Genomic DNA, 26,161 nt, shown 5'->3' with positions numbered 1-26,161 from the left:
GCCTTTCATAATCCAACCATTTTTTAGTTCCATTGGTAGTTCTGGTAACGAAGCTTAAAATTAAAAAATCAAGTACTATTGTTTTGTTGTTTTGAGGGGAAGATGTATTTTTTTATGTTGACAAATAAAATGCAACAGTAAACTTTTGCCTTCATTGGCACTACCTTCTCCTACAGCCGCAAATTTTGTCTGGGGTTTTATCAGGAGTCTGGAGTTCCACCAGGATAACTGAGGGCAGAGCCTACAAGCTGAATGCAGGTAACCTTGCTGGGAGGCACAACAGGTCCACGGGACACCTGCTCTGAACTAACATTTCAGTTAGAAACACGTAAACATTCCTGGTTAATAACAAAACACGCAGGAGCTTTGACTGTGCATGAGGAACATAGCAGCTGATTAAGGTGTTGATTTTGTCAGTCACTGGCTCCCACGGAAAAACCTAGCCAAACTTTCCATTATCTAAAGTAAATGCTAATCAGCCTTTTCAAATACTCAGCAACATGAGCTGAAGTCCTTAGTTAATTTAAATTACATCGATTTTTTTTTTTTTGCACCTGCCTGTCAAGACCTGTCTGATACAAGCTTTTCAACTTGCAGTGAAATAAAGCACTGCTGTTACTACAACAAAAAAAAAAAAGGTAAGACTACAGACCTGTTGTAAGATGATGTCCCATTCAGAACAACATGCTTGGATGGAAGATGCTTAACCATTTAGCAGTTAAAAAAAAAGTCAGGGAATGACAGCATCTCTTGTAAATAGAGGTCTGGATTTCTCTTTGTCTGTAGCTTTCTTGTGGAAAGCCACAGCAACTTGACCAATAGATATCCAAACTTAGATGTGAACAGCCCTGGAACCCTTTTCCCTTTAGCTGTTCCCAAATTGTTTCTAGCAGTTCCTGGTGCTGTTTGCCCAGCTCTTCTGCAAGACGTGCCTCCACCCCCTTAAGAAACATTCAGGTTTATTTTAAAATAAAAGCATTACCACAGACATATTTAAAAAAAAAAGCATTGTAACAGAAATTATAAAAACTTAAAGTTTTCTTCCTTTCTGAAAGAAATGTTTTCTTGGCTGTTTTTTTATAATGGTAACTAGCAAAACGCATGCTTTTGTAGATTTCTGTTACTCAGTTATGCTACTGAACATTAAGGAACAATTAGCTAACAAAACAGAGTTACTCTTTAGCACTTTCCAATTTAGGAGGAGAAAAACTCAGAATATGGAGTCTAAGAACACAGTTGCAGGCATAGAAGGTGAAGGAGCTTTCAAGTAGCCTTAATTTGTAATTCATACCATATTTAATAGTCTGCAAATCCAGATTCTTCAGCAAATACCCACATCTGCTAAAATTTTTGTCCAACCACATCACTTCAAAGCTTACTGTCAAAATTAATCCTTCTTGTCACTTATGACATATTTTATCTAATATACTAACTCTTTTCAGGAAAGAATAGCACAGTGTTACTGCTTTAAAGCATCATATTTTTACTCCTTTATTTCTAAGCTACCGGAACTTTAATTGCAACACAGTTAAATATAGAAGCAGATGAAATGACTGTAGCAGAAACATCTTCCCTGTTTATCTGTATTTTACAGGATTTAGGATTTAAAAATTTAAGCTGCCTTACAATGTATCTAGCTGTTGTGACATCTTCAGCCAGTTTGGTAACCTTTCCAACAGCCCTTGAACAAGTGAAATTAAAGTTAAGCAGCTGAAACAAACAGTTCAAGAAATATATCCAAGAGAGCTAGCTAAGGCTTTTGCTGAGACTCAAGTGCTTTATTGGTGCAATTAACATCATTGTTATAGCAGATTTAATTTGTGAAAACCTTTGGAGGAAGCTTTAAATAACTGACATCCTTCCCCTTCAATTAAAATGTGACAGCTTAAACTATACACAAACTGAAACACTCTGGCCAACAGCCTGCGGATTGCTAGAAATACTAGAAACTGAACCAGGACAGCTTTACAGACTGCCTTTGCACGGGAAGAGAGCCTGAAGGGAAGTAAGTCCAGTGATCCCACATTTGCAACCTCCTCCTCCAGGTGATGTAGTGCCTTTCTAAAGGCATTTTTCTCCTAACATCCTTACCAATACTTTGCACTCCTCCAAAGGAGAAGCACCATATGGCTTGTGACAAAAAAAGGTTTAAATATAGGTAGGAGTAGGAAGCAAGGTAACACATGCTTGCTGTGGTTTCCTCTTCTCCTGCCAGGGCAGGACAAGGAAAACATCCTCAAGGCCACAGCTTCCAAATACCTAATACTCTAATTTGCTTCTACAAACTAGTTTTTGTTGTGTTATTTTGTATCTAAATGGGGAGAGAAAAGGTGGCCCTGGAAGTAGCCAGATTGTGTGCCCAGGAGGATGAAAAAACTGCAGAGGCAATAAAAACTTTCTGGCATTTAAGGGACGCTGCATGTGAGAGAATGTGAGTCCTACCATTCTGGGACAATGCTAAAGCCTCTCTAATGTATGCCAAGGAGCAGGGTTACATTTAACCTCTGCCAAGAAACCTCTTGAGTACAAATTACAATCTCCTATTCCACTTCTGAGAGTTAAAAGCTTATTTGGACTACGAGAGAACTTGTAGTAGCTAATCATAAAGCGTAATTGCTGAGAGCTTAAGCAAACTCCAGAAATAAGCATAACCCTGGTTTCTGACTGATGAGAGATGCAGCCAAAAAAAGGTTCAGCAGAATCATGCAGTCTTGCACTACACTTTCCCCAATTACATGGGAGCATTTTGTTTTGGTTACAAACCATGTGAAATGCCTGAGCTTTAACACTTGCAAGATTACTGAAAAGTATTTGGAAATCTTATAACTCTGCTTTCAAGTCGTGCTTAAAGAAAACCCTTCAGAATGCATCAATGGAACTCCTACTGCTCATCATTTCCTTATTGGTTTATGTGCTTTTACGGTATTTTTTTGGTCAAATTTAGATTGGGAACCATAAAATGCAAATTAATATTCCAAAATGAATAGTAACTTTGTTTCTCAGCCTATATACATGCTAGATGTCAAAGAACATTTATTACAGTCATTGCTTCCTTAGATTTTAGGTTCTTTTCTACCGCTATTTAAATGTGCAACAGTGGAAAAGTGAAGGGACAGATTTACTTTTCTATTTAGTAATAAAGATGAAAAGTCAAAGAAAAAAAGGTCAGTCACTGTAAACGATGCATTTCTTTAAGAAAAGTTATAGTCCTGACTGACTACTCCATGGATCAGTGTCTGGCTATAAAAAAACAACCTTTAGATCTAATTTGGGATCTCTTAAAAATAGGACTATTAACAAATGGAGAATGATTTTTACCTTATCAGCACAGGATGTTTATTCCTGATTAACTTTATACATCCATGTTAATCTTTAATACATTAAAAATAGCTCTTGCATAACACAATACTTGTCCATGGTGCCTGAAGGTTATGTTCCACAGAAGTATTTTGGTGTTTCCAATAAAGGCTTAAAGGACTGTGTGTTGATTAGGAACCCTAAACCAAAAGGTTCTACATGGTTGACCTTGAGCCACTGTAAAGCGAGAACACATGTAACTTTTTTTTTTTTTAATCAATTGTATCATCTGAGTGATGGCCTGGATGGGATTCTCATGTTCTGATTCACTGCTCAGAGGACAGGCTCAGCGCTTTGGGAACAGCCTCAGCTCCAACTAATCAACAGATCTAGGATGTAGCTTGGCTCGTTCCACACCGGGAATCAGCAAGCAGTCAGCTGCCAAACATCTGCTTTGAAAAGGCAGAAAGCAGCAGAAAATAAATGTTCTGGTAAGAAAGCAATTTCAGTTTCTGAGGAAAAGGGGTTTTTTTGGTATGCCTGGTTTCCAGAGGCAAATTCTGGCCCTCTGCTGTAACACATGCCAAATGACTCTGATAGGACAGAGGTGAGGCCATTCCATGACGCCCTCTGGTCAATGAGGTAGGTTTGCTCTTCAGACTGAGGAGACTTCTGGGGCGCAGCACAGCTCTCCTCCTGCTCTGGGGGCTCTCTAACGATAAAAAGTATGCAGGAGGCAGTGTGAACCTGGACCTTATGTCATGGACAGAGTAAAGCAGAATCACAAGCTGAAAACCATTCCTGGTCTCTCTCATACTACAAGTACCAAGGAAGGACCTAGTTTATTTTCTGACATCAAGAAACAATCCCAATGGATTTCACCTTGTAAAGACAAATCTGTCACCTACCTTTGATCTGAGAACTAGAACAGTGCAATTTGTGCAGCTTATTTGTGCAAAACAGAGCAATTTTGCTGAACTCGTGTTAGAGCTATATAAAGCTTGCACTGAACAACTAAAATAAACTGGCATTCTGATGGGTACGTGAGGCAATCTCTCATGGAAACTTCCTTCCTGTTGCAATCCTAATTGAAACAATATGAGAGTAAGTAACTGTTGAACACTCAACTGCTCCCATCACACAGTTTGTTCCAAAGCTTTCTGAACCTCCTTGGCTCTTTAAGAGTCTTAACAAATGGAATTTCTCCTCTCTTTATATACCACAGTTGGGGTGTGTGTATATACATGTATATAAATGTAACAATGAGACTCATGACAGTTTTTGTCCCCCGTCACTTTCTTACTCAAAAGGCGAGGATACAGTGCCCCACATCACCAATTCCAACCTTCTTGAAAAGTTAAGAAAACTGAAGGACTACCCTCCATCACGTCTGTATTTTGTTGTGGTGTTTTGGGGTTTTTTTATACACCACTCACTCTTTGTGGCATTATGTCAAACAAAAGTCAGACTCCATGATCCTCTCTGTGCAAGAGAGTTGTATTTCAGCTTATTTCTGAACTTTTTATGTTCTCATCTACTTAGGTGGATTCTTAATATTCTTTTGAAGTGCAGTTTAGCTGGACCTGTAAAGGCACAGGATAAACTCCATCTGATAAAAACAGTTAACAACCAAAATCAAATAAAATTGGCTGTTTCTGTGAAGTCTAATTGTAAAATAAAGCATATGGTCCACAATGCTGTCCCTTTAAAGAGTTATGTATTTTAAGAGACCTCTGCCCCTGTTAGGCCCATTTGTCTCTGCCCACAGCTGGCAAAGAATTTTGATCTTCGCATGTCAGCTCATACTTAAAAATAAAGTCTGTTTATTTTAAACCTATTAAACAAGTTTGTAATACTGAATGGATTCAGGGCACCAAATCTGCTTCTGTCTCAAATGCAGCCTGTCCAAGCTGATTGTTTCAAATTCAGAAATGCCTAAAAGTGATTAAAAACTGCTGCAGTTTCTTTACTCTGTAAAGAAAATTAAGAGACCAAGCAGCCATTACCAACAGACAGAGCTGGAAACTTCAAAGGGAAACAGAAGTGTGTGTGGACAAATTAACCTGTTTTTACAGGTAATCTAGGTGTTAATCACCAAAAAGCCATGGAAATCTGAAGAAATGCCACAATTTTTTTTTAAAATAATATGTATCTCAAAGAGTATCAGGGAATTTCACATTTGCATTTAAGATAAATGGTGATTTTTTTAAGAGGTGACAGACTATTCATCTCAAAGAGTCTTATCTGCCCTTAATACATGCTACCATTCTAAAAAGTAGTTGCTGCATATTAAGAGTGGTTACTAAAACTTAGGCTATAAAAGCCTGTCCTTTAAATTCAGTAAATGAGTAATCATTTCCCTTCTGAAACTCTATTTGATAAACAGATGCATTTATCAGGAAATACCTTCTCAAAAATGAGACCAGTCACTTTCAGCTATTCACAGCCCAGTCTCACCATTGTGTCTTGAATTCAAATGCAGCTGAATGCATTTTTCACAGATGGTAATAAAAAGGGTAATGCACTCTTTACTACAGAGGCGTGACTGAATTCATTTAAGCTGTGAAATTACTTCTAATGCTATTGGAAGGCCCTTCTCTTGCAAATGAAATTACTTTGACTGAACGGTGCAGGGAATTAATAAACTCTAGTAATTCTTAACATCTCTGAATTTACAGAAATCAACTAGATTTTAATCTACCTTTCCCATAACATCAGGGGAACATCTATCACACTCCTGGCTCTAGATGCTTAAAGCCAAGACATGCAAGTACCTCCTAGTTTTACTCTGACCTGAAAAGCATCTCCTTAGGGCTCTCTTCCTGCAGAAGCAGGCTTAGCACTGGACAGCACACGTATGGATTTCACCAGCTCTCCGAACAGCACACAGTATCTAGCCCATGTGTCCTGTCTTCACTGTCTGCTTTTAAATGTACAAAGGAGGACCAATAGGTCTGCTGAGGCTCACCTCTTCATAACCCCAACACTGCTGTACCAGGAAGATGCTCCATCTCCCGGTGTTTGCTCAGAAGTAAGAATATGAGACCATGAGCAAAGGATCAGCTAACTGCATCAACATCTTCCATCCTTCTTGAAGATGACCTTAAAGCAATCTCTATTTTTAGAGCCACTCCCACCCCCAAAGGCTAGGGTTCCTCTCTAGTTCCTCTTGTTGGTCTGTCAATCCATCTGGAGGGAAACAACAGTGCACCAGCGCTTAAAATACAACAGAAACCACAACATTTTTATTGAAAACATGAATGGAAGTAATGCTTCTGAACATTCATAATTTCAAAAGCACTAGAACCATGCTGCTTGCAGAAAACTGAATGTTTGAGAAGTCAAGCACTAACATTTCTATAGCAAAACCAGCTGCCCACCAAATTTGTGGATCTTAACTCATAAAGGTTCCATGTCCTGGTGAGCTTAAAGGAAACAGACCTTTCTGCATATATTAAGCTCCATTCCTTTTTCCCCCCACAATTTTGGTAGTTTGGTAGTTCTCATCACTTCTCAGCCAAAAATATCTGACAGAAAGAGACACCATTCCATATCCCCAGCCCAGAAAATCCATGTGGAAACGCTTGATGGCACTTTCAACAATGTAAAATAATGTCCACTCTTCTAAGGAAGAGCACCACCTGGATGTTGGTTTCTCCCCAACCAATAGTTTTATTTTAAAAGTTACATGTAACTCCTACAATTAAAGGCTGCTCAAATGAGGCAATAGTTCATGACACAATAGCTCTGTTTTCAGATCACAACCAACCTTTCTGGACTGACATCTGCAAAGAAGTTCAGCCACTGCTAAGAAAGAAATACACTTTTTGCCTGGGTTTTGGATTCTGTTAAAAAATAAAATCACCACAAGCAACTCTTTCAAGGCATCTGGAAATGCCTTGTCCAAATTCTTCAGTTTGCCCTCACTCTTAATGTCTGTGGCATATTTCTAATAAAACTGCTTTTTCCAAAAAACCCTGAAGTTATGAGAAGGTCACATAAAACTGTAATCTACTACAAGAAGTACTTGGAATAAAAGATCCAATAGCACGTTCTTCAGTTCCTAAGTTTGTGGGAAAACAAGTAACAGCTTATTCTTAGAATGTTTTGCAATTATTTGAAGTTTCTACTTCATAATAAAGTATGCCTGCTGGAAGAGGATAGGTGACATCCTACACACCTTTCCACTAAAGCACATTTCATTTCTTCAGCTCATGAATAAATGAAAGAACATTTGCCTTGGTAAAAATCAAAATTTACAAACAAGCTTTCATCTGGAAACAAGACCTAACCATAGCACTCTTCAGATTAACCTTCCCAGTCAAATTTTGGGCTTGCAGCCAATTTCAGGAAAATTTCTACACGAGCCAAGTCCCTGAAGTCAGCTGGAGTTGTCCAAGAACACCTGAAAGGCCCGTGCCTTTAGAAATCAGCTTGGAAAGAATCACCACTTCTAAGTTTTTAAGCATGTAAAATCAGCAGAATAATGTAGTTCTGTGCAAGAACTGGCATTTTTGTGCCAGCCCAGCTGTAACACTTGGCAATTGTGTTCAACCAGGAACTGCAGCTCACAAGGCGGCAGCATGACTGCAAGGTCACAAAAGTTGTTTACAAGCTGGGAAACAACCTGAAGTAAGGTACTTTAATAGAAATTACAGCTATGATCCCATGTTCTCAGCAGGGGATCTAGAAGGAAAGGAACTTATCTATGCAATAGGGAGTGAGCTGGACATTTAAAGATGATCAGTCCCACAAACAGGAGGTTGACGTTTGCTGAAACAGGACTCGTGTTGTTCAAAGCAGCCATCAGCACCATAGCTGCAGATGCCTTTATGTGAAACTGCAGAACCAGCTACAAAAAATACACTTATACTTGATCACATCCAAACTACTTTACAAGGTCTAAGTGTTCCCATGTATCTTTTTTTGCGAGGCACGGATGTTTTTGCTTTATACTACCGCATGTGGGAATTCTTGGGATACAAAGTGAAAGATGCAACATATAAACATTAGATACTTAGACTCTGAAACAGCAAAGTAAAAGCCACTTATTCTTGAGAAAATGTAATTATGGTGAAAGCTGCAGGGAAATTTTACTGAGACACAATCATCCTTCACTGAAAAGCTGGAGAAATACACAAGCATTAGAGCTCCCCAAACACATGAAATAGGCATTTTTGTTAATCAGGACTATTAAAAATTGCCAGTGACTCAATATATTCTTGAAAATAACTGATCTTGTTTATAGTCCTAATAAGCATTCTGCACATAAAGCAAACCCACCTCTATTAGCACCTTTTTTTTTTTTTAATTTACTCATCTCTAAAACAACCTACATCTAATCATATCAATTTATTTCCAACCTATTTCTGGGGCACAAAGAAATAATGCTTTTATGAATGGAATTTCCATGCTTGAGCTATTCAAAAACATTTTCAGGCAACAGCATCTTTTAATGAGCAATTTTGATGCAGTTAATGTCCCCTCATTCCTTAGCCAACACCATCTGTTAGTTTATACTCTGGAGGCTCAAGCAAGAGGTGTGCACTGATGCATTCTGGCTGAGACCATCCAGGTTGACAGAAAGAAGCTACTGGGTAACAAAGAACTGTCGGAGCACTCTGAGCTACCTGGTCAAAAGACAGGGGGCATGTCTCTGGTTCTCTGTGGGACTCGAATCTGTGAGTGCCTAGATGTAATATGCTTGAAAAAATTGCTACTGTATTTGGGGTTTTTTTCCTTCATGTTATTCAAACTATGCAGACAAGTGGTGACATGGATAACAGGAGGTATGAGGCCCAGGAGGGTATTCAGATAGTGACTTATACTGTAAACTTGTAGCTGTAGTGCTACATCTGTAAGCAAACCGGCAACTAACTGTGTTTGGTGTTAGAAATAACATGATTCAAGAAACAGATGGAGTGTATATGTCAGAGTCACTGCTTAATTATTCAGGAGCCTGATTATCATACAGGACACCAAAAACTTGCCTTTCATATGAGTGGCCACTAATCACTCCTCCGGCAGACTCCCATGGAAGCATCACTATTCCCCCATGGAGCAGGGGAATTGCCCGGCTTTTGCCTTTTGCTTTAATCTATGTTGCTGTCCTCCCCGAAATGGCACTCTGAAATTTTGTAATGTATAGTTTCAAGTCACATCAATTTGCTAGCTTCTTTAAGATCAGTGAGACAACTGAAGGATTGTTAAGAACTTTACCTACTCACCCTTTGCCACAGTGCACTGGGGCAGGGGCTTGCAATTATTCTTGATGCTCAGTTTTAAGTCTGCTTGCTTGTAAAAAGCAGCTGGGAGGCAAGTCAAGATTAAGGAAGGTAGAAGCGCTCCTTGCCTTACAATTAATTAACTAATCTGTCAAAACAATCTTCCAAAGGACATGATGTTCAAAGATAACAAAGTGAATAGAAATTTTTGAGAGATTAATTTTACGTAGTTGCATACTCTGAGGCTCATACTAAACCCATTAAAACCTCATTACATAGACATGACCATCAGCATAGTGACCTACAATAGCAGCCTAGTACTGCATTAAGAAGCAGAGAAGCAATAGTCAGGAGACTCCCAAGGACAGATATCAACATTATATTTTGATATATGAACCCTACCTGTATTAACAGTAAAAAAGAATGTGCTCTCTGCTACTATTACTAGGAGACTGATAGAGAAGAATAAATTGGAAATTTATAGTTATGTCAATGTCATAAGTATGTTTGCACATTTGAAAACCTGAGGCACTAGAAAATGCTGTTGAACCAATTAAATGTTACAGAGATTAAAGTACGCTTATCTGGAGTGTACTTTTCACAGCAATTTTTACCAGGTTCAAGTTTACTTTGCTCTTAACCAGGCAATCCACCAGCTGTAGCAGCAGGCATGCAGTAACAAGCATCCTTCAGCAGCAATTCATCTCACCAGCAGCTATAAATGACTCAGCTGTTCATATTAGGCTCCAGGAGTTATTCTGCTAATATTACAGCCTTTTACCATATAGCACAGCATACCTTCCCTCTATAGTAGAGGTTGGGGTTTTTATTTGTTTGAGGATCTTTTGTTACTCATACCTTCCTTCTGAAACACAATACAACTGTGTTGGTTACCAAGGAGACTAGCTTTCACTGCTCATCGGCCATTGGCAGTATCACTTAAAAATAAATTTGTGCCAGGTCATGTATTTTAAAAAAAGGGTGTGAAGGTGAAACTAAACTTTAAATGCAAAGGAACTTTGAGCAAGTAAAAACATTAGAACAGCAGAACAGCTCTATTAAAATTATAATGAACATCATGCATGATCATTTTCACATAAAATTTTCTGTTTAAGTTGCTATTCAATAAACAGCTGTTACCAGAACATACATTTTAAAAAACCTGTTAATATCAACATAGGAAAACCGAAAAAAAAACCAAAAAAGCCGAAAAAACACCAAAAAACAAACAAAAAACCCAAACAACAACAAAACCCCAAACTAGTCTTGGTGATACTTCTAAAATTTGAAACTTGGAACAAGCAATATGAACAGGAATAAAGTTAAAAATTTTATAAACCTGATAGCTGTATCTGAAAAGCTCAGCTCCTGGCAGCAAGCAACCAAAATAATGAGTAACTGCTTTTTTTCCTTTCAAGTTTTAATTTGGGGCCGGTGACCTGTGGGAAGCAGTAGGGTTAAAGGGACTATTATCTTTTTCCCCTATGGTCAGAATCATGACTCTTCATGATTGATAATACTGCATGCAGTACCAATAACTTCTGCAAAAACCAAAGATTATAATCCCGGACTGGTACAATTTCAAGGAGCTGAGAGAAACAGAAGAGCAACAGATAGGACGTAAGAAAATACTAAGCAGTGGACTTCTATACCCATATGGTAAAAAGACTGGAAAAGCCCAGAAATTTGAAAAGTAATGCATCTGTTAACAATCAGTAAGGGATCTCACAGGGATCTGTGTTCTTTACTGTTCTGCGGGCAGCTCTGATTTCTGTACCAGATTCCCCATTACCTTCATGGTGCAGTTCCCAATCCCACCTACACTGTGATCACTCCCAAGTGATCTAGAGAAAACTCACAGGTTAACTAGAGAAAACATCCCTTCAAGAAGTGTGCTCCCAAAGAACACTCCAGGTGCATACCACAGAGTCATGCAAACTTCTATTGGCACGTAGATTTGCTGTTTCCTTAGGTCTCCAAATGACAATAGCAATCCATACTGAAACTGAATTAGAAACCTGTCACATCCTTACTCACCTGTTTATTCAACTGAGCTAAAAGATATTTTCATATTTTAATAGGAACAGTACAGGAAGAAAAAACTTTCAGAGTATTACTTTTATGACACAGTAATAGTAAGAGACTGCTATATTTGTTAGTAGGATGACACTTAAAGCAGTAACAGAGTAGTGAAGTAGTATTATCTTCTAGCAGCTGGTGATCCTACAGGAAAACACTGTGCAATTCTGACAATGATTTTCGTGCCTTGGATCCTGTTTCAGAGCAGGGCTCTCTGGACAGAGTCTTAAGTTGTTCACTGAATAGCCCTCTGAAACCAACCCAAAGCAATTAAACCAGGGATGAAAGCATGAAGCAGACCCTGCATAGTTTCATGCAGGGCTCTTGTGGGTGCATAACAACAGCCCTTCCAAGAGCAGTGATCCATTACAATTTGTGTACACTGCTCCCTGAAACATGGCTGGGGAGCCCACGTGGCAGCAGTATGCTCAAGTGAATTCATTGACCTGTGTAACAGGACACTATTAAGCCTACTCTTTATTTCTAACCAAGCAGCCCAGGACAGGGCTGGGTGCTGTGTCTCCACAAGGACAGCAACAACCTGTGGGACTCCAAAGAACATTCTGAGCTTTCCGCAGAGCTACGGTAAGAATTTTAAAATCCGCAACATGAGTGTCAAAGCTAGTGGAACTCTGCCAGAGTTTTTCAGGTGATGGTAAACTACGTGTATAAAGTGTAATAGTAGAATTGCAAAGCATAACAGCAGGACTAAATAGCTAAAAGAATCTCCAGTATTACAGGCTGGCTTGGAAAAGAGTGAAATAGCACTGCAATGTTTCATTTTGATACTTCAAGCTTAGCATAATAGGAAAGCTTATGATAATCCAGATAATAATGTGAGTCTTGCAGATTTGTTACTTGATAGGTAATGAACAGCAGCATATACGTATACATCCCTGTCTTGCTGAGGTTGACACTTCTAGAAGTAACATCCTAAAGCATCCACTCTGTTGTGCTGCAGAAATACAAAAATTGTCTTCTCAAAATCTTCTCAAAACCTTTTTATGGTGGTCATGTGAGAACTCAGGGCAGAAACATATCAAATAGGTTGTCAAATCTTAAAAATTTAAATTCAGATAAGAAATAAAAAGGCACCACAGCTAAGCTTCTGTTCAGCTTACTACTGATGGTATTGTTAAAAATGGGTTTTAACCTCTAATTTTCACTAAACATGAAGTTCTCTTTAAAACTCCCATACAGCTACAACCAGCAAGACTATGATTTTAAGTAAAATGCAGAACAGTAAGCAATCATACAGAAATAAAATACTTGGTTACATAAAGAAACACAAAACTCAAGCAAACATAGCAGTCTGGGCTGGTCTCCATGTTTCTCACACTCGCAATTGTAATGCTATATATTTTAAGGACAACATACATATTGAACAAAGGGGAAAAAAATTCCCTAAAAAACTCCACAGTATTCATACAGATTGATTGATAGCTCTATATTATTTTTTTTATATCACCTTCTTCTGTGGTGATTTCTGCAGACAGAAGGTCAATATGGAAGAAACTGATTCATTTTGTAAACTTCACACTATCCCACTAAACTGCAGATATTTTTAGTTCTCCCTAGCACTAAGCAGACAGGGAATCCAAGGCACAGTGCCAGGATGTAAACCCACTCCTTCTGAGCTGGCTTTAGTCATGTTGCCTTGCTCCCACTCTGCTTCCATGTTTAGGTCAGCAAATTTTCTCAAGGCTAAATCTGAATATATGCACACATATGCCATGGATAATCTGGGTGTGTTTCTTCATGAATAACTTAAATAAAAGTATGGTGTGTTGCTCCTACTGAAAGGCTCACTTGATCTTCTTTTGGCATGGTTCACCCAAAAAACTACTGCTGAAGAAGAGCCAACATCTTGCATCTATTTATAATGTAGTTGGTTTACAAAAAAAAGTGTATCCTCTTTACAAGTTATTTTTTGTACTGCTAAAGTTTGCAGTTGTGCTGCACAGAAAATGAGGCCCTCATTGAGTATGACCATAAAGTCAGGTCAGAAGTACTGTCTACAAAAGGGATACTTGTTTGAAATTGCTCTCCCTAAAAAAACCAAGCCTTGTACACAAGCCTAAACCAAATTTTACAGAAAGAGCAATATTTTCCATAGAAAACTGTCTTACCAGTTGTTATGGGATCTGTACATCAGAGCAGCATTTTGGGATCTTAAGATATGTTCTTGTTCTTTTGTTTTTGTATAGTATAGTTACAGTAGCCTGTTTGGCAATTTGTGACCTAACTGCTTAGATTGCCACAGAAGTACCATGACACTGAGGGCAGCCTGGTATTTATTTTCCTTGCCAAGTGCGGCAGCAGGTCATACACACAATCCCTTCACCTTCTAATCTGCACAAAAGCAGGAATTAATTTTTTCACCTTAGACTACCAAAGCTATAATTTTGCACACTGTGACAGAGCTGGGGCAGGCAGGAATTGCAGACCTTTGCATTTGTACAGCACCTGAAGGTCAAACATCAGCTTTCAGCACAGGGTTTAGCTGGAGCTGGTGTGATGCTTCATTTCTGCCCTTCAGCCAAGCAGCAAGCAAGCAACTAGTTCCTCCCTGGCAAATACAGCACTGTTAAATATATATTAGCCTACTCTATTTTTATTTAGAAATCTTACCATAACTTGAGATGGAGTTGTTAGAAATAATCAAGCCAAAGCAAGAAACAAACTATGAGCAGGCACATAAAAATATGCTTCAACAAGTTAGCACTGCACATCCTAGCCTTTCACTGCTCTGTTACTGAATATTTACTGTTTCAGAAACACTTAAGAACCCACAGACCACTGACTATTCCCAAAGTACCAGGGACATTGCTGCTTTTTGCCCTTTTTCTGAATTAACATAACAGGAAACCCATATCTGCGTCACATAGTACATGAAATATATTTAACACCAGCATTCTAAAAAATAAATATTTATTTATCTTGCTATGAAAAACAAAATCACAAAGAGTCTGGAAGGCAGTCACTGCTATGCCCTGGAGGATAATATTCTGACTTCCCTCAACATGTTTTTCAATGCTTCAAGGATCTCTAAACAGCACTATGTAGATATTGCTACATGTTCCTGCCAGGAAGAGTAATGAAATAAAGCATAACTCCAGTCATTTTAACAGAGCAAGCTCTTTGTTAAGGTTTGTCAACATACAAAAATGAACTTCATGCGTGAAATACACCCTTAAAGTCAGCTGTAACGGGAGAGGGAAAACTGCAGAGCTATGGATGGTAGAGCTGGAAAAAGGCCACACTTTTATGGTATTGGTTTTATCTTACCCAACAGCTTCTACAAGTCTTTCACACTGGCTTTGAATAACACTCTCTCATGTTTGCATTTTAAATTAATTTAATCCTTCCGAAAAGTGCCACGTGCCCAATACTGTACAATCCTCTATCTTCAGCAGTTCCAGAGATGAAGAAGAAAATCCTTACCATATTACCCTTCCAAATTTCTAGAAAATATTTTTCGTAAAAGCCTAATTCAGAATACATAAAATGATTTTAAAAAAGGAAATTACAGATTCCATGAGAAAGCAACCAGATTTGAACAGAGATGAAGACAACTCACTACTACAAGTAGCTTATAAACTCAGATAATGTGGTTTAACAGATACAATTCCTCCAAAGCACCAAGCAGAGTTTGCGAATAGCATTAGGAGTCCAATAAAAATTAAAAACTGAAAAAAAAAATTTCTTTTTTGCAGTGGTTCAACTGAAGTATTTTGCCACTCTTATAAATGATCCAAACTGAAAGGAGTTGTAACACAACTAGGCAATTATTAGCTCATGACATCTTTTTGAGGCTCTGAACAGAAAAATAAAATTTAAGACATGTTTTACATGTATTTACTATATTCCATCTACCTTATCTGAACTTCATGCTATGACAGCCTTTGAAGTACATGTTGAAGGTTTTTGTTCAGTTGACTCAACTAAAACCACACAAAAGGACAGAAAAGCCATGTTTAAGCACTGCAACTGAAGCCAAGACACCAAGTTTGATCTTGGGAAGATAAAAAGATACCTAATGGTCTTGCTGGTGCCAAGCTTTTCCTTTTTTTTTGTGCAGAAAGAGTCTGCTAGGGGAGCAGTGGAAATCCTGGCAGCACCACCCTCTCCAGAAGAGGACCAAGTAATTAACTTCTCACTCTAAATCCTAATTCCCTGCAGCAGGGAGAGGGGGCGGGGGGCTGAGCAGCCCATTTCACTTAAGAGGGATGGCTTTAAGTAGGCTTTGCCTCCAACAGTGGGGCACAGTTGCTGTTCATTTCAAGCAGTGCCTGCTACAGAGAGGCAGAGGCAAGGAAGGGAGAGCGGCTTGAGATCGTGGGCTTTGTGCTGGTAGAGCATGACTGCGTTCAGAATAACACTGTTATTATAACAGAAATAATTATTCTGCATTCAGAATAACAACAATGGATTTTTCAAGAAACATAGTTAACTTTTATAAAAATATAAAACTCAAGGGCTACTGTGAGCCCTTTCAGTCAAATGCACGTGGTTTTGTTTGCTTGCTTGGGTTTTTATGTTCTTTTCTCTTCAGTCTTAAATACACTATCAGAACTAAACCCATCCAGCACAAACAGGTTTATCTTTGACCAATGCCAAGAGGAAAACTGGAATACCAGAGTAATTTCACGACTACAAGACCACCAAGAATATTTATTTGTCCAACTCACTGATCTACCAGATGTCACCTGATTAATACACCTAAAAAGGAGTAAAAAAACCCAACATGTTCATGGATGAAAACAGGCATATCCAAAACTTATGCATGTTCTCTGGTACCCAAAATAAATCACAAAATAGAAAGTCACATAGTTCATGCATCCCTGGTGTAACCACTTCCATATTTTTATCCTGCCCAGTAACATTCAGTATTGTCTTTTTATACTTTGACCTCTCCAGGGACAATATAGTTGTTTGTGAAATGATCATATGCTATCTTGCATTGGTGATGCTCTACTTTATTTTGGAACCCATGTAACTGCAAATGATCTTGATGTATCTGCTAGTGTCAGAAAATTAGGTGATAGATACTATATTACAGGCGATACACAGCAGGAAAGCACAGAGCCTGTTTCTAAATTAAATCACTTCACTTTACTGCCTTGAATTTGGTTTACAGCAGCCCTGAAACACCATATTATTTAATGACCTCTACAACTAGATTTTTACCCTTGAAGGTCTTGTAGGTATTTTTACCTCCTTGTGGTCTCTAAAGGTGCCTCAGAACAGGATGTAACACAAAGGTGGAAGATGCCACAATTCACATACGTGACAAGTGATAAAAGCCACATTGGAAATAAACTCCTCCTTTTTTTTCTCTTGTCTTGAAACAGTATCTGAAACCACAAAGGAAACCAAACCAAGTGGCAGAGGACAGCTGGTACCATGAGGGGACCACGACAATGCTGCTGAAAATCTGCATGATCTACAGACCAGACAGCAATGTCTGAATTGGTTCCAACTCACTGCAGTATTCATTCGCTACTTCACCTCAGAGAAACTCAAGATGTCCAGGGAGTTTCAAATGGACAAGATCAATGGAAGAGATGCAAAGAATGGTGAGCTGTGCACATCAAATGCTGTACCAAACTCTAGCAAAGAGCAGAGATTGATAGGCATCAAGAACACCACTATTTTGTAATGACTGTTTAGAAATTAAATCTTTTCTAAAATTCGCTTTTATAAATAACCACCTTCAACCATTTTGGTCTGAGATTTTCATCACCCCTAAAAATCAGACTCTCCTTGTTGCCAAGACACACATATGCTAGCCAAACCTTTTTTAAGACAGGTTTCTATTTAATTATTTTTAAAAGAATTTGCCCCTACATTGAAAGACAGGACAAAAAAAAAAACCCTGTAGAAACAAATAATCAGAAGAGAAGCCTTGATTTGGTATTCTCAGATACACACAAGCTCCTTTCTTTAAGACAACCTTACTATCTGGTCATTGTTTACCTACAGCCAGTCTCGGTGAGCTTACATAATTTCATGTATTTTATTTTGCCTTTTTGAAAATACAGTCCTCTGAGACATTGCTTCTATTACTCAAATAATGGGTGGTTTTCATGAACTGCAAAAGGAAAAATGAATTAATTCTTTCTACAAACACAACAGATAAGGGTATTTAAAACCATTCCCTTTCCTCTCCTAAACATTAGCCAGGAATAAAAAGACTACATACCACCATTTAGAAACACTTAACAATTTTCATGTTTTTATTATTTCTTCTGTTTGTGATGTAGAAAAAAAATATTATGGACAAGATGTTCAAAATTTAAAGACTGCTTTACAAGCCTAAAATGACAAGTACTCTCATTTTCAGGAAAAAAAAAAGTGCCAAATCTATTAAGGAAATGAAAATGAAACCTTAAGCTCTCAACTTTCATTTTCAAAAAAAGGGAGTGCAAGACTTTTCATCTGAGGCTATATAGCCCATGTAAGCTAGAGATAATAAAGCTGCTCACCAAACAATTCTGCATTCATTGCTAGCCCTTAACATCCATGCTTTGTTCTGAGTCATTCCTTTTCAGTTTCTCAACCCATGAATGAAATTCTGACCCCCACAAACTTAGAAAACGTTTCTTTTCTTTTTTTTTGGTCCCTCCAAGACTTGTTTTCTTGGTAAAAACTGGGACAACCTATCTTTGTCATGGAAAATCTTTCCTCTGCAACCAAATTGTGCTATCAACCAAATGTCATCTCTCCCATTTCCTACGGAATCCTTCAAAACCTAGAGCGTATCTATTTTGTCATGTCTGTTATACCTATTCAAAACACATCTATCAGACAACTCAACCAGTGCAATACCTTAATATGAATTCCAACAATGCTGTATATATGTACTTCGTACACCATGACTTTATTGCCATTCAGCTCATGCTCCTATATCACATAAAAATCAAAGGACAACAGAAATACACATGGAAACTTGACAAACTTTGTTCTTCAAACATTTCTAACTTACATTCTCCAGTAAGAAACTTTATGTAACATGATATTAATACAGCATAAAAGCCTCCTTTGACTAGACTTTGTACTGATTGCCTCGCTTTTCCAGAACAATTGTCCTACCTCCTTGCTTTACTGAAACACATTATCCAACAGAAAAGAAACACATTCTTGGAATAGACAAGTGTTTCTGACAAGTAAGCTGTCTCCGGCTCTTGTCTCTGTCCTTCTGTCTCTTCAGTTCTTATCACAGCTTTACACTATCACTAAAAAGGCTCCATTATTGCTGCTTCACCTTGAGAAAGCCTAGACCCTTAATACATGGGTGTAGCACAAAGACACAGCCACAGATTATACCCACAAGAGCTAAATTCAGCTGAGGTCTGTCCACCTGAACATTTTGTTTTTTCACAGCCAGCCTGGATTACTTTGGAAACTTTGTAACATTTTCATCATGCTTATAAGTTTAAGAAGAGAAAACCAAAATGCATGAAATGAGCTCTTACTTAAATGGAGAAAACAACTATTTTCACTAATAAGAATCAAGTATAGTATAATTTGATTTAGGATGCCAGTTCAGGTTAAAAAAAGCCCCCTCAAAACAGGCTTATTCATGTTTCAAGCAGGAAACACACAATCTAGATCAGCATGATAATAATAATTTAAATAGTGCAGAAAGAGATCATACCATAAGCCTCTCCCCCAGAGAAGAGGGAACTCAAGGCAATTGTAAAACTGCATTGATTGTTCCACACAATTAAAATCTGGTTTACAGAATAAAAATCAGTATTTCATGGTAAAAATGTGTTAAAGTTGAGCTTGAAAATACCAATTAAACAGCCTTTTCTCTGTGACTGCAAGAAGGGTATGCCTGCCATATTTATAAGCTCCAACTTTTCGGTTAAAAAAAACCCAAACCTGTTCCCAGGATTGTAAAGAAAATCTGTCAAATATAAAATGAGACAATGCTGTCATCTGATGTCTACGTACAGTCTGTGCATATCTGATAATTCTCAAATGACAGCAACACAAAACTAACAAATCTTTGGCTGCTACTCAGAAGATACCAGGAAACACTAAACAGACAACTACCCGTATCTACTCCAGCTGGCTACTGCTTTGAGCAGTTACAAGAAGCAGCAAACACTGTAACAAGTTCTGAGGGCGGGGGGGGGAAGGGCAAAAATTTCTGTTCCCATCTCCACCAGTCAGATGGCTTCAGATGTCTCCCCTTGTAATTGAACAGCAAAAAAAGAGACACACACCCACACTGCCCCTCCAGTAAAAGCATCTTAGCATCCATTGTCATGTTGACAAGCTCTGGGTTTGACACTCTGCCAAAGTACTACTCCTGAACAGGAGTCACCCCACTGGCTCCTACTTTTCAGCTCTGACTAAAATTTGCAGGCTTTCAAATTAAATATGAAGGTGTTTCATACTACTAGCTCACTCTCTCATTTTTCTCTAGTCACAGTAAATAATATTAAATGATGTTATCTTCCCACCTGACATCATCAGAGCACATATTACATTGGCTTTCTGGTAAAGAAATTTGCAGAGAATGGCAAGAGGCAGTGTTTTTTTCTATGAATAGCAGCCCTTTTTGTGGTTATAGTGAATGCATGTGCACCCTAAACATTGTGCAGTACAGCTGGTGCGACAAAGCTACAGGCTTGAAGCCAAAACTTTCATTCTCACCTGCACTGTTTTTTGAATTATCATGGTAGCATTAGTCCCTTGAAAGTCAATCATTAACCTCTCACTTTTATAATTAACATCCACCATTTAAAATTATGGCTAGCTGTCTTCTAACTCAGAGACCACAAGACATCTCCTGTACCCTTCCTTCATTCCAGAGTTACTTAACGTGCTGCTAAACCTAATACTGCCAAAATTGACAATACCATGGCTTTGCAGTCATCTCTGGCTACTCTGAAGTCAGCATAACTTCACAGGATCATAGAATGGTTTGGCTTGGAAGGGGTCTTAAAGACCAGCTAATTCCACCCCCACTGCCAGGGAACACCTTCCACTAGACCAGGTTGCTCAAAGCCGCATCCAACCTTGAACAATTCCAGGGAATGGAGTATCTACACCGTCTCTGGAAATGATCTTCTCTAGAACTTCTGGAAAGGCTATCTGACCCTTCCCCTTCTTGGCCACTCATTGATATCTCGTGCCTCCAACCCACCTGTCTTGATGTAAATAGTTACCAGGGTTGCACAGTAAAGCAAATGAAGGAACTGGTTTGGAAATACTCCAGAGAATGTAAGGGAAAAGCAAGCTTAACACAAGTCAATTCCCTGATCCTGTTTGCTGTATGGCTGCACAAACAGTTGTGCTGCCATGAGGACAAAATTGAGAGGAAGAAACAAGGGGTTGTGGCTTGAAGAGGACAGGATCACTTTTCTCAGTAGCTGTGCCAGCTTAGGTTGGCTGAAAGTCACTGTAGCCTAAGATGGAAAATGAGGTCGTCTTAAAATAACAGCTGTGAAAAATACTTTCTAAGCTAATACACAACATGAGGCTCATATAACCACTACGAAAGACAAGCGTGTAAAAATCTTGAAAGCATGCAAGGACAGCGTCAATTCTATAATAAACAATTAAGAGCTTCGAAAGAAGATTTTTAGAGCTAGTAACCTGCAGCTTGACTTCACCTGCTCAGGATCAAGCTTTAGCACAGACCAACAGCTACATACCTGGACAGGCTTAGCCAACCAAGCCTTGACAAATTGATAACAAAACTCGGAAGAGGGAAAAAAATCCACCTCTTTTCCTTTTGGTTCCTTAAAAAATCCTGTTAGTCAGACACTTGTGAATCACATTGCTAGCTCTGCGTTTACTGCCCTCACTGTAATTCAAAGTCACGCGCTGAGTAACACTTCTAGGAGGGATATTTTCTTTATTAATGATAACAAAGTTAAAAAAATCTTGACAGGTATAGCTAAAGACTGAACAAGATATGTTCACACTAACAACTTCTTTCAATAAGAAGACTTTACCTACAGAATCAGTTTGATTTAATTCAATGCACATGGGGCGCTTTCCCCATGAGGAAAGAAGGAAAGATATACAGATAAAGCTTTAGTCAGAAACAGCCTTCCAAATGTAAATGTACGTAGTAGCTTGCACATTCACTAGAGTACTAGGGATTCACTGTCTTAAAGCACGATTGGTTTACAAACTCATGGTACCAGTACAGACCTACCCCAGAAATAAATTTGATTCAGCATCTTCTGCCAACAGCAGGAACCTTAGTTTGCCTCAGTCCATACTGCCAAACTCCTAAAAGGACATTCAGGCTCCTTCCTTGACAGATATGATCCCCTCCATGCTCTTGCTTCGTGCTCTCCTGGCAGAGCACAACCCATAGCAGTTACCAACAAGTTACGCACAGTTATCTCCACTCGGGATACTGCCTGTCCTAAGCCTGTCCTTAAGCCACAGCTATGAATGCAACCTAAACACCTCCATGTTCTCTCTGGCAGTATGCTGCCATAAATTAAAGTTAATATACTGAAAACTTTTCAGTAGTTTTCTTAATACTTCCTACCAACCTCACTTAAGAAAACCCAAACAAAAGAAACCCGAGCAGCTGTTCAGTACATGCAGTAAGTCAGCTATCTTCTAACTGCAAGAGTTTTTCCTCCAGTTTATGAAAACCGAGAAGGTATTCTAACTTACTCAACCAAAGGACTGCTATCGAATGGCCTTTTTCTTGCTGTCATTGTGCTAAATTGATTATCCAACCCACGTGTCCACCCACTATTGCTCACATACTCTAAACAGGGAAGAGAAAGAAGTCTGCTGCATATTTGATGTGTGAGCCAAAGCCAGCTAGATAGTCAGGAAAATATAATCTTACTGCTAGGTCTTTTTTTCCAGTTGGCACTTTATCAAAAATGTCCCCACCCAAACCTAGCCTTGTTTGTAGCACTACTGCATGCGCCTGAGCACGGCCAGGTGTCCTTAGTGTGACCCGTGAGCACAAACAGGGCCCGCTGGTCACAAACGATGGTTTCTGTACCACGGGGGTCTGAGGCAAAGCACCATCCTCCACTATTCGACCCCTGTCCAACGCTGACAGCACTGCTGGGACGCTTTAACACAAATCCTGCTTTCTGCTCGTGGAGTAAACCGTGCCCTTGCCATTGAGCTGTTGCAGGATGCGAGGCCTCCCCACGGAGGATGAACCGGGAAGAAAGGGGCTCCATCTCGCCCTGCACTGCGTTCCGCAGAGCTTGGTAGCCCCAGCCTGCCAGGGGCTGGCAAGGCACCCCATGGCCACGCGGGGCTCTGTGCCCCCACACACCCTCCTTTCCGCGGAGCCCAAGGGCGCTGCAGCCGCCGGAGCTGGAGAGGCAGACCGGGACGAGCCCGGTGGGCACGGCCGGCCCCGGGCGGGCTCCCCCCACGCCGCGGGTGGGAGTGCGGGGGTTGCAGCCCCGCAGCGCCCCGCAGGCATCACCTTGCCCCGCCCGAGCAGATCAGACCCTCCGCGGCTGCGGAGCGCAGTGCCTGGGGTCCCGCCCGGCGAGGAGAGGAGCCAAATGGGGAAATCCCGGGCAGCGCCCCCGCCCCCTGCCCCCACTCGCCTGGTTGGGGTCGGTGGCCCGGAAGACGTGGCAGGCCATGGGGGAGTCGGGGTTGTCGGGCTGCGCCTTGATCAGGTAGGCGAAGTAGGTGAGGTCGTGGCTGTTGTGGATGAAGCGGGCGATGTGCTGCGCCTTGTGCTCGAAGATGAAGACGGCGGGCGCGGGGCTGCCGGGGCCGGCGGCGGGGCCGGGGCTGGCGGGCACGCAGCGCAGCGTGGGCCAGCCCAGCAGCAGCAGCACCTCGCGGGCCGGCACCCCGCTGCCCGGGGCGCCGCCGGGCTCCTGCCGCTGGCCGCGGCGGCGGATCTCGGCCACCAGCCAGGGCAGCATGGGCAGCGTGGTCCGCCTGTCCAGGCACGACGAACCCACGTACCACAGCCTGAAGCGCTTCTCCGCCGGCGGCGCCGGCTCGGGCTCGGGCTCCGGCTCCAGGGGGTGGGAGAGCGGCTCGTCCTCCCCTCGCTTCTCCATGGCGGGTGTCAGGGCGCAGGACGCGGCTCTCCGCGGCCGCTTCCCCCGGCGCCAGGTGCAGCCGGCGGGGCCTGCGCTCGGCCGGGGCCGCCGCTAAGCGCACATCCCGCCGGGCACGTCCCCGCCGCCGCGCCGCCTCCTGCCTGCCCGCGCGGGGTTAGCCTGCGAGCCAGGGAAGGACGGCCAAGACACCCCACTCCTCCTTTACCTCCTCCTCCTCAACGCCCCGGGGAGGAGCGGCGTGGATACGCCCCAAGCTGGCTCCGCGTCCCGACCACCCCCGGCCCAGGGGCGGGACAGCTCCGCCGGGCCGGGCCCTAAAGGAAAACACAACGTGCGCTCCGCTCCGCTCCCCGTTCTGCCGAGTGCTGCCGGCCTCCCTGCGGCCGCGGGCGCTGGGCTTTGCCTGCGGCTCGCAGCGTGGCGGGCCGTGCAGGGAGAGAGAGGAGGAGGAGGAGATCTGCAAGGGGAGGAAGATCGCCGAGCGGCGGAGAGAAGGAGGTGGGGAGGCTGCCGGGCCCGCCCCGCCCCGTTTGCAGAAGCTCCCAAGCGCTCTCTGAGTTGGTTTTGATTCTGACGAGTCGGAGAGTCGGTGGGGAAGAGGCTCCCGGCAAGGAGCCCGGGGCCGGGGCACCCCCGCCCGCGGCGGCTTCGCTCCCACGGCCGCCCCTCCTCCGGCTGCAGAACCTCCGCGAGCAGAACCAGCCGTACCGCGGCCGTGCTACAGCAGCGTCCCCCTGCACTGCCGAGTCAAGAGTTTCATTACGGCTGATTTTAATTTTCCTTTTTTTTCCTAAGCTTCTGTTTCCTGCTTGAGCTTTTAACGGGGGGGAGGAGGGGGGGGGGGCTTTCCGCGTCGCTATCGCGATAACATTTCTTGTCTACGACAAATTCGCCACCTACTGTAGATGTTAGTAACTAGTCTCCTCTACCTGAGAAAGTAGCTGGACAAGGCTTTGCCAGCCATACAGCATCCGCATCCTTTTGGTAATTGCCAGTTGTAGCGAGTGCCCCCGTTTAAATCCGTAGCAGCAGCGGCGGTAACTCCCAGTACACGTTGTTACGGCCACCGTTTTAACCCTGCCTACAAATAGAACATCTGTAGCTTGAGCTGAAGAGCGACTCCGTGTAATTTGAGACTGCATGATTATTTGTGCACAGGAGGGTCATGTAGCGCTCCGGTCACAGCCCACAGTAGTCTGAACTGACAAAAACTGTCGCATTTGCGGTATTTTCATACTGTTACAAACCACTCTGCTCATTTCCTGAACAATTTTGCTCTTCTTTTTTTTCCAGTTTAACCATCTACTTTATGCATTCTGGTTTATCAGTTGTAATTTTCAACTTAATATTGTTGTTCGGTAAGACCTCAAATATATATTCTCTCATGGCATCCTACAAGCCTTAAGGGACCTCCTACAATGTCCCTTAGGACAGGGAGCTAATGCACAAAGTCTTATGCAGGCTGAATATGTTCATATGAATATGAACCAGCTTTAATATGTGCTACAGTGGTACAAGTTAAAGCCAGACTGGAATTGCTTTCCCAAACTGTTTTCACACACTTGATCATCTGAACTGCATTGTTGTACAGTAGATTTTACAGCCAGGGTAATTAGAAGAATAAAGGTCAAATTTTGTGGATCACAAACCTAAAAAATTTGTTGTCCCTCACTCTGCACAGTTAGTACTAACCCTTTGGCTGAGAATGGCATTTAAGATTTTGTGCAACAGCATTGCAGAATGACAATTTGTGAGCCTCTTACCAGTGCACCTGGAAGAGGAGCTATTTGGTTCCTGGCGGCAGTGCTGGCACTGGTTTAATGCTGCCAGTTCAGTTCTGTGAGCTGCCTCTAATTTAAGTGACAGCGCTTATAGAGAGAGCGCTGTTGGCACAAAGGGAGCGGGAATGACTGCTCAGGGGTGAAGAGGGCAGCAACACTACTCGCCCCTTTTGGGGATGCTTGGTTAGACAATTCATCTAGAGCGTGAAGCTGCAATTCAGTCACTTGAGCACAAAGACCAATTTAACCTACCTGGGAAGTGAACTAAACACTGGCCTTGCACTAGAGCAGCGGTAAAACCCCTGCATACTTTCTTTTGCAATGGTTTCAGATGGGATAATCATTAAATGGCTCCAATGAAGCATTGCTCCAATGAAGCCTAAGGGGGAGGCTGCAACATACTGAATAGCTGCAGCTGCTTACCAACACCATCTCTGGGACTACTAGATCCCTTTTGTTTTATGTTTGTATATGACCTACCAAAACCAGTTTGTGGACAGCCACCGAGACTTTTAGGTGCTATGGCAATACAAATAATTAATAACAATCAGGAAACTTGAAGACAGTCGTGCAAACACATTAAAATAGCAAAAATATCTTTTAAGCAATTACAGATGCCTTGATGTTCTTGCATCATACAAATGCAACAAGAAGTCTTCACAGAGCTGTGTTTTCAGCTGATTAAGGATGTACTTCAATTATTGCAAATTTCCAGGTAGAACTTACGTTCTAAAAT

The 26,161-nt window shown here is 41.3% G+C and overlaps 1 protein-coding gene across 1 annotated transcript in view; it reads right to left on the bottom strand.

The window, feature by feature from the left end:
• Window positions 1-23,812, bottom strand: part of TBC1D4 (TBC1 domain family member 4) — a 98,271-nt gene extending 74,459 nt beyond the window's left edge. Inside the window, exon 1 of the mRNA XM_069008961.1 lies at window positions 23,171-23,812. Within this exon, the coding sequence (XP_068865062.1) occupies window positions 23,171-23,641 (471 nt within the window). The 5' untranslated portion in view covers window positions 23,642-23,812. The remainder of the gene's footprint in view (window positions 1-23,170) is intronic.
• Between the last annotated feature and the right edge of the window lie 2,349 nt (window positions 23,813-26,161).

The sequence above is a fragment of the Aphelocoma coerulescens genome, chromosome 1, assembly GCF_041296385.1.
Source record: "Aphelocoma coerulescens isolate FSJ_1873_10779 chromosome 1, UR_Acoe_1.0, whole genome shotgun sequence".
NCBI classification, from domain to species: domain Eukaryota; kingdom Metazoa; phylum Chordata; class Aves; order Passeriformes; family Corvidae; genus Aphelocoma; species Aphelocoma coerulescens.
The sequence above is the reverse complement of the archived record's forward strand: the minus strand, read 5'-3'. Positions and strand labels throughout refer to the sequence as shown.